This window comes from Limanda limanda, chromosome 21 (assembly GCF_963576545.1).
Source record: "Limanda limanda chromosome 21, fLimLim1.1, whole genome shotgun sequence".
In the NCBI taxonomy this organism is placed as follows: Eukaryota; Metazoa; Chordata; class Actinopteri; order Pleuronectiformes; family Pleuronectidae; genus Limanda; species Limanda limanda.
In genome coordinates, this window is record NC_083656.1 from 3,725,066 (window position 1) to 3,734,686 (window position 9,621).

Sequence of the window (9,621 nt, forward strand, 5' to 3'; positions counted from 1 at the left end):
ACAAAGTGCAGAGAAGTGTAGTCTACAGAGGAACTTATCTAAACATCTATTAAATGTGTGGTTGTGGAGAAATGGAAACAACCGCAGGACTTTGAAGCTCTGATTTTATCATCGGCGGTGGCAGCCAGAGGTGTCCTACGGCAAATATTGCAGATCCACTCTGTCTCGGCTCAGCTCTTCTCACTGATGCTGCACGAGAAAACATGTGTATTTATTTTGAGGAAACAACAGGAGAAGAGTTCACTGTCCTGCTTCAAAATGTGTCCCAGAATGTTATATATGTCCAGATGACAACTTGACGACTCCTCCTCCTCCTCCTCCTCCTCTTGAGGTGCATTTTATCTCTGTCATGTATTCGTTCATTGTTCCAGTGCCAGCGATGATCTCACCTCACTGTCATCCATCGTTCGCAGTTGCACAGACCTCTAGGTTTACACAGCTACGACAGCTTCAGCACCCGAGGCCACGAGCATGTGAGAGAGTCCACTGTCAGCCGGCCAAACCTGTCTGATGCCACTCATCACAGGCCTCAGAGACACTGGGTGTCCTGTGACATCGCATGCAAGGAGAACACAGTTGACCCCCCCAGCCTCCAGCGACTGAGGGCCCTAAATTAGTATTTGTGCTTATCTTTGGATCTGGAACACGACACTGTTGATCTTTGATTTGAGGAGCAGAGTATCAGCCTCATCAGTCAGCTTTCCTCGCCTCCAGCAAGGTCTCCTCTCACCTTGGCTGCATGACGAGTCAAGGCCTCCTTTTGTACCGAGGTATGGAGAGAACCAGAGAGTGTTAAAATGTTATCTCAAGACCAACAATACCTGCGTCTTTTTCCCCTGTTTCTTTACTTGAAGCTGCAGGGAGTCATGTGAGTGGCTCGCTAGACTTTCAGCTACAGCCCAGACTTCACCTTCCTTCCCTTATCTGAGTTCGGGTCATGGTGGCAACAGGGTGTTCCACACATCCCTATCCCCAGCTACGCTTCCCAGCTCCTCTTGAGGGATGCTGAGCTGTTTTCAGGGCCAGATGGGATGTATAAGGTCCGGGTCTGCCCCGGGGGTCTCCTCCCCATCAGGGCATGCCTGGGAACCCTCCAATAGAAGGAGCCCGAGAGCCGCTCTGATGCTCAGACCTCCTCAAGTGGCAACTCTCAACAGGAAGGACCGGCGTCTCTGCAGGAGTTCAAACTCCTCACCACGTCTCCAACGCTGAGCCCGACACCCTGAGGAGACAGCTCACCTTTATCCAGCATTTCATTCTTTCAGTCAATAGTGAAGACGATAAATAAAAATAGACTTTGGGTTGAAATCTGTGATTCTCTGACTTTTCTTTTGCTGCGTTGCCTCCATTAGATCAAGGCTGTTCTGCAATTATTCAAATCAAAATAATATAAAGCCTCAGTCATCCAGCAACGTGCATTTTTACAATATCTAATAAGATTTGAAGAAAATAAGTTGGATAGATGGATAGAAAGATAGATAGATGGATAAATGGATGGACGGATAGATAGATAGATAGATAGATGGATATATGGATGGATGGATAGATAGATAGATGGATGGATAGATAGATAGATAGTTGGATAGATGGATAGATAGATGGATAGATAGATGGGTAAATGGATGGATAGATAGATAGATAGATAGATAGATAGATAGATAGATAGATAGATAGATAGATAGTTGGATAGATAGATGGATAGATAGATAAATAGATAGATAGATAGATAGATGGATAGATAGATATATAAATGAAAGGATGGTTAGATAGGTAGATAGTATATGTATATGTGTATATATATTTGGAATCGCATAGATCAATAATCGACAATCAATAGTTTTATAAGTCTATTTACTGTCAGAAACTATATTCCCAGGTTATTTTATTTATTAATATGATTACATTATATCATTCCACTATTTTCACTGATATATAAATATACATAAATATATCCCATGTGTCAATCATGCTCTTTCCTTGGGATCCTCCTCCTCCACCCTGACGTCGCTAGGGGGCGTGATCCAGGGCATTTCAACGCATTGAGCGGTGATTGGTCGGCGAGGACCACGTGGCACGAGGCAGCCAATCACGTCGCAATGCGCAGAGTAAAAAAAAAAAAAAAGCGATGCTGAAAAAGCGAGTCGAGGATCGGAGCCGCGGACACGAGCACCAGCGGATGTGTGGCCCCGGACCGTGAGGGGGGGGGGGGGGGGGGTCGGACCGAGGCACCGGAGCGTGGCCAGCCTCCCGGTGAAACGCACACACACACACACACACACACACACACACACACACACACACACACACACACACACACACACATTCTTCTCCGCAGTGAGTCTTGAACCTGCGGCTCCTCGCAGGTCTGAGGCTGCAGTCTAACCCTAACCCATGATGTCACTTCCTGTTACATTTCAGGCTCTAAGTTGTTGAAGATGAGAAGCGACGTTTGTTTCCTGTCGCGAACCAGACGCACTCGGACTTGTTCTCTGTTTTTAATTCACTTTAAAACACGTCAGCATCTTCGTTCAGCCCCTGTTCGCGTCACTTCCTTGTTTACCTTTGCTACAGCGGAATGCTGATCTCTGATTGGCTGACAGGGGACCGTTATGTGTCTTGCAATATAACTGTAATTGTAATTGAATGGTGGCTCATGTTGTAGCTATAGTGTTATAGTATTTAATGTCACTACAGTTCTGATGCTAATAAGTAATATACAGGTTTTTCAATCAATAACCAATGAGTTGATCTGCAGCAGGGGCGTGATTTTGTCAGCACATTTCTGACTTCCTTGTTTACCTTTGCTACAGGAAAGATACTGGCTCCTGATTGGCTGTTAGGTGTGCGTTAACGCAGCCGGCAGCATGAACGTGGGCACGGCGCACAGCGAGGTGAACCCCAACACCCGGGTGATGAACAGCAGGGGCATGTGGCTATCGTACATCCTGGGCGTCGGCCTCCTGCACATCATCCTGCTCAGCATCCCCTTCGCCAGCGTGCCCGTGGTCTGGACCCTCACCAGCCTCATCCACAACCTGGTCCGTGGAGCCGAGCACACGCACACACATGCACACACATGCACACACACACACACACACACACACACACACACACACACACACACACACACCCACACACACAGACACACACACACACACACAAACACACACACACGCCACCACAGTTCACTTCATCAAAGTTCACCTCTTTTCAGTCTCTCTTCCTGAGGGATTGTGTTCCAGGAGCAACAAGTGGTGTTAGTCATTCGTTCACCACGTGTGTAACCTCAGTTCTGTCTCCGTGTCTGTTCCCTGTTGCAGTGCATGTACCTGCTCCTGCACACGGTCAAGGGGACGCCCTTCGAGACCCCCGACCAGGGCAAGGCACGCCTCCTCACGCACTGGGAGCAGATGGACTACGGCGTCCAGTTTACCGCGTCGCGCAAGTTCCTCACCATCACACCCATTGTGCTGTGAGTGTCACCAACAAACACAACGCTTGTCTCAGAAATGTTGTTAAATGTTCAGGAAAGGCTTCTCATTTACGAGTCCGGTCACAGAAATGAGAGAAGCTGGATTTGAGCTTTTATAGAGTTCCATTGGTTGTGTGCAGACATTAGACAGAGAAGACAAACCAGTAAGAAGAACAACCAGCACCAGTTGTGTTTTATCTGCTTTATACACAAAATACAGCCACTGTGCTCCTGTGCTGGTTAATCCTGAATCACTGAGCTTCCTTAAATGGATAAACTCTATGTGCTGCAGCTGGACCAATATACAGACACTGACACTGTGGTGAAAGGTGTCAGTTATGTGACCTCATATTGGCTGTAATTATATTCTGTTATTTAATTGACAGAATATCTGGTCTTCTGTCTTTGTGCCTCTTTCGAAAGGAGGATTCTACAGTATAAACAATACAGACAAATCCTACTAATCAGCTTAACTCAAGTTCTATATATTTAGTTGTATTTGTGTGTTTTTTATTTATAGTTATTTCTAATCACGTTCAACTGTAAAAGGTCAAACCTCAATTAAATATTTTTTCACAAGGGTTTGATAACAAGGAATAATTTGAATATATATCTTATATACAGTTATATATCTTTAATATCTTTTCTTGTATTTGATGTTTCATCTGTGAACATCATGTCGTCGTTGTAGCTCTTATATTTGAGTTCACTCTCACAAAGAGAGTTTATTGATCCACTTCTCCTCTGCTCTCTTATTATCAACCACCCTCTTGTTCTGGGCTCAGTGTTTGCAGCAGTGTTCTTATTAACCTGCAGACTTCAGCTTACAGGAAGCACTCTGGCTCCCTGGGGCTGACATGCCAGCTCGGCCTGAACATTGTGGTGAGAGCAGTTTTGCAGGTGTAACCCCCCCCACCCCCCACCCCCCCAACTGTTTCCAGCAGGAAGAAACAAGTGGTCAAGCTCAAGGCTCCAGATGGAAACAAGGATTCATTAGGGAGCTTTTCTTATTTCCTCCCTTGTTCAGCAGAGAACAGGATGTGCAGCGCCTCATTGTACAGTCCCCCCCCCCCCCACACTGCTGTGTGTGTGTGTGTGTTTGTGTGTGTGTAGCTTTATTTAAAAACTCTGTTTACATCACATGGGCACAGCTGCTTTCTTCTTCTCTCATTGGCTCTAGCTGGACAGTAAAACATTAATAATTATCACAATATCATTTTCATCAATAGCATTACAACAACAGTCTAATACATTGATATAATGATTAATGCACAGTGTGGAGGTAAAGCACATAATTGATTAACCTCAGATTTGTAAAATATCTCTGTTCATAAAAAAGAGTTTAAAACCAGAAGCTCAGGAGCAAAAATCTTTGTTTAAATAATAATTATAATTTCACATTCATTTAGATAATTATTGATATCTTCTTATATGTGTATATATTATAAATACATCAGCTTGGTGTCAGGGTTTGTGCTGGGAACTGCTTTTCTGAATGTTCCCCTGAATAAAGCTTTACAGACAAAATCCTAATAGAAACACCAGTGATCATCTTGTGAGGTTTCAAACACAATCTGTTGTCCCCTGTAGTGCGTGAATATATCTCCCTCTTGTTCAGAGGTTCGCTCTGTAACTTCCTCTTCTTCGTCTTCATCCCATTCAGGTATATTCTCACCAGCTTCTACACCAAATACGACCGGGTCCATTTTGTGGTCAACACGGTTTCCCTGCTCACGGTGCTCATCCCCAAGCTGCCGCAGCTCCACGGCGTGAGGATCTTTGGGATTAATAAGTACTGACAAGGCAGAAGAGGACACCTCCTTCCTCCAGTCCCCAGGGACCTGCTGAGAGCACGCAGAGGATCAGGCCTCTGATTTGGCCGCAGATCCACGAGGATCTGTTGCTCTTTGGCTCCGGACTCTGCCTGCCGACTCTAAATGAAGCCCGCTGGGACGCTGCCATGGCTCCAAACCCCGGGAAAGAGACCAGGCTCTTTACAGAGAGAGGAGAAAGGGAAAGTGTACTGTTGAGGCCTGTCGCCTTTTTACAAGTTTTCCACAGACACTTTAAAGGCATTTGTAAAGAGGAATTATATATTACATCATGTCCGTTTGTGTAGAGATGCCAGTTTTTAGAAGTTAGAGGAAGAAGTAGTTGCACTGATATTGTGCCATTTTCAATCAGCACCTTAGACAGTACTCTTAGTTTTCTTTTAGCTAATGCTACACTTCTGTGTTTATTCAGCTTCTCTCCCATGTTGAGCTTCCTCTCTCTCGAGGCTTCTGGGCTCAAGTAGCGACAGCGTCACGACGTGGTGAGGGAACTGTGAACGACTTCAGAGTCCAGACACCAGAAGCCACCCAGCGTTTTACATTTAGCCCTCGCTGCTCCGCTCAGGGTCAAAGGAGTTAAGTTGAGCAACTCTTATTTTATCTGACTGTGTCCATATTTGGACTCCACTTGTCCCGGTTTGAGTCGTCTGGTCTAAGAGCAGAAGAAATGCACGAGAGCTCTGCGCTGATCCAACATAACCAAAGATTCTGCCGTCTGAGGGAAGGGTCACGTTTTCCTGTCATTGCTTTGCTCATAGTTAGATTTTATATGGGGACACATGCCTACAACTGCTCTGTGACAGCACTCAGGTCCCATTACATCGACATGATCGTTGTATTTCTGCATTTAAATGATAAGTTACCAGTTTATTAGGTACACACAAGCAGTCCTAAGTACTGTGCAGCTGTCAATCATGAAAGGTTCAAGTGTTTTTAATATTGTCTTCAAACCTATTTAGTGTCAAATATTTGACGTAGCTCTTAAAAATGAAATATTGTCTATATCCTTCATGAAAATGTTTAAATGGACAATTTAAAGCTACATCAATCTACTTATTAGCCACTAGGGGGCACTAAGCTCTCAGTAAAGCTGTGAACCACAAACCATATAAAGATGGACGACTTGACAGTGAAGCCAAAGCATCTAGATTTCCTCCTGGTGGCTGGCTGCAGTATAGGTCATAAATAAAGTTATTTTTGAGGTTTTCATTATAAACGCCACCTCCTCCATGTAAGTGGAGGGGACATGAACCAAACTAAAAAGTAAAATTCACATCAAATCATTTTTATCCAGGATAGTTTCTGTTATTGGTTCTTATCACATTGATGAATGTTTAATTAGAGTGTAATCACTTTTTTGGACAGCTGAAGTGTCCATGAACCATTTCCTCCTGACAAGTCTCCTCTGGAATTGTTCTATAATGTGAAGTAATGATTTTAACATGTAGGATGTGACTTGCTGGTTTAACAGGGTTTTGATTTTATTTATTCAAAACAGGCAAATCTCCAGATAAACACGTGAAACCATCTTTACTTAAAGTTTAAAAAAAATTTATTTGTCCAGATTCATTTTTAGGTTTCAATCTCTATCAAAGGACTGATAGTCTGATGTGACATTTGAAAAGGATGATTTCAAATGTTATGATCAGCATTAAGGGCTTTGATATGAGATGTTGTTGCACAAAGTGACCATCAGTTCGTTTTTTAACTAATTGTGGATAAAATGTGAAGCTCTGCTCGTGGTTTCTGTTCGTTGGTACCTGAAGGAAATGTCAGTGTGATGTTCTGTAAAGAGTGTACGACTCCAAAATACAGTATTTTGTAAGTATCATCCAGAAATGTCTCTGTTCTTTTTCCAGAGTTTGTCAGTATCTCAGAAATCCTAACATTTCAGGAGCAGTGTTTTCTTTGGGGCTTTTTAACTTAGCAGAAAAACTAACTGCATGTAACACACCAGAGGAATTTAATGTTAAATCTAAATCCAGTGTGAAAGATTGGAGGACTGAGTGTTAATGTGAAACAGAAACAGGTTTCTGGTGCGCTGCCATGTCTCCATGAGTTAGTGACTTGTTTTGACTTGTAGCGTTTAGTCAAGCTTATGTTTGTGTGAATGTGAAATGGAGTTTTCTCTAAGGCCATTTGATTCATGTTTAAACAGCTCATAACAGTCGATCCCTTTATTGAAGTGGATTTTTTATTACTTCCAGAGCTTTTTGCACAGAGGACACTGAAGGAAATGTACCAAACTAGAGGAAGGTTTGACTACACTGTCCAAATATGTATATATATAATGTATCTGGAATGGTGGTGTAGGTTTGTAGATCAACTTTTTTACCTAATGTCTATGCTCAGCCTGTTCTTTGTTTATAATTTTATTACTAATATACGATTGGATCTAGAATATCACTCTGTAGAGCGCACACCTCGGCATAACTGCCCCTTAAATCAAATAAAGCTGCACCAAATTACACACACTCGTTGGTATCAACACCTGAAATATATCAGATTTTTTTCATCTAGATTAACAAATTATTTCCTGAGAAATTACTGAAAATATCAAAGACACCATGTTAAAGAAAGTGAAGAAACAAAATCCTGATCGAGATCTGCATTAAACTTTATTGAGTTCATATCTGAGCTATAAGACATCGTTCCACTGAGATTTATTGTAATCTGTCCAGTAGTTTTTGTGTCGTCTTGCTCAAAAACCAAACAAAAAATGAAATCCTCTTTCAAAATTAGACTTCAAACTTATTCTTTTAGCCTTTCATTTATTTCTTCACTTGTTATTTTGTGCTCAAACCAGGATGTAAACATTGTAAATACTCAAGCATATTATTATTTCAGATGTGAGCTTCCTCACAGCTTCCTGATTACCCCCCAGTCACAGTTTGTTGTCTGCAGGCCATCAGACGAATGAACCTTAGCTTCCTGTCTGTCCGGCTTCAGACCCTCGTGCTCTCTGCTCTGTCAGCTCCACCTGGAAACTTCAAATCAAACACTTCATCCTCACACTGCAAACTGATACAGGCTCTGTCACTCAACACCAGGAGCCTTTTAAACATCCATTAAGTGAGAGTAAAGATGATGAGGTGAATCAAACACTGGAATTCACTTAATGAAATGTTTCCTGTGTGGTGACCGTTCACAGAGGAAGAGAGAGGAAAGTGTTCCAGTCATTATCCCACTGATGAAATCGTACTGTTGCCAAGGCGACAAGGATACATGGTAACTTTAATTAAATTCTTTCATTGAATACATTTTAAGCCTTCCCCTCGAGATACTTCTAGTTCCACTTTCTATTTACGTCACACGAGCGTTGAGAGGCCGACAACTGAGGCGGATGTGAAAGTGAATTCATGGTCCTCTGGTTAAAATTTGACGCATTTGATGCAATAAAAAACGAATGTTACTTTCGAATAACTTATAACCAAAGTATCACAACACAAATCAAACTTATAAACACCACACAGAATCGAACAAACAGCCTATTATTATTATTAAGCCCAGATGTGTTACCCGTCTGTGGAAAAGGGAAAAAGGAAGTGGCAGTTCAGTTCGCAGTTCTGTGAGGTCTCCTGGCTGATCGTATGGTTTCTGCCTTTGTGGTTCTGTTGAGCTGTGGGGCTCAGTTGCTGGTTGAAGTTCTCCTGCAGGACATTGAGTCGCTACTAGGAGTTTGGTAGAGCTTGAGGTTGCGAGGAGGTTTCCTTGGTGAGATGAGCTGGAAGCTGCTTCTCCTCCTCTCAAAGAGTTGAATAGAAAAGAGCAGCCAGGTTTTTCCCCTCGGCGATGCAGGAGAAGAGAGGCTGGATAGCCTCTGCCTTGGAGGGATTGTAGAAAAGAGAAAAGGAGGGGGAGAAGTGTCCTTATATTGGCCCGCGACCTCACACGTCATGGGGTCCAGAGTGACCAATAGGAGTTGACCCTTGTGGCTTTTCACACCTCTGTGTGAAGTTGTCCGGAAAACAGAGGACATGCGGAATCCTTGGAGACTGAGTTCGGGAGGCTTTCTCCGGAACAAAGAACATGTGGTTTCAGGCTTTGATTACCCATGAAGGCTGAAGAGGAGGCCTTTGGTTTGACAACTATTACATTGACAACTTTTATATATTATTTCACATTCAGAAGCTGTGAACACTCTTATTTCGGAGAACATCCCAGCATCTGACATGATGTCATCTGCTCCTTTTTGTCTAACCTCCTCTCTTCCTGGCTGAGGGTTGAGGTTTTACAGCCCTGTGTTGGAATGACATCAGTTTAATCTTAACCCATTACAATTCAATCAGTCAATCACAATTAATTAATTAAACAACA

The 9,621-nt window shown here is 42.9% G+C and overlaps 1 protein-coding gene across 1 annotated transcript; it reads left to right on the top strand.

The window, feature by feature from the left end:
- Positions 1 to 2,849: 2,849 nt before the first annotated feature.
- Positions 2,850 to 6,824, top strand: LOC133028054 (ORM1-like protein 3). Its single transcript, XM_061095249.1, has 3 exons — positions 2,850 to 3,038; positions 3,321 to 3,472; positions 5,136 to 6,824. The coding sequence occupies exons 1-3, from the start codon at positions 2,865 to 2,867 to the stop codon at positions 5,269 to 5,271; spliced, it is 462 nt and encodes a 153-aa protein (XP_060951232.1). The 5' UTR covers positions 2,850 to 2,864; the 3' UTR covers positions 5,272 to 6,824.
- Positions 6,825 to 9,621: the final 2,797 nt, after the last annotated feature.

Coding starts and splice junctions, on each gene's coding strand:
- LOC133028054 (XM_061095249.1), top strand. CDS start 2,865: ATGAACGTGGGCACGGCGCACAGCGAGGTGAACCCCAACACCCGGGTG. Junction 3,039..3,320: donor CCAGCCTCATCCACAACCTG/GTCCGTGGAGCC, acceptor TCCCTGTTGCAG/TGCATGTACCTGCTCCTGCA. Junction 3,473..5,135: donor ACCATCACACCCATTGTGCT/GTGAGTGTCACC, acceptor CATCCCATTCAG/GTATATTCTCACCAGCTTCT.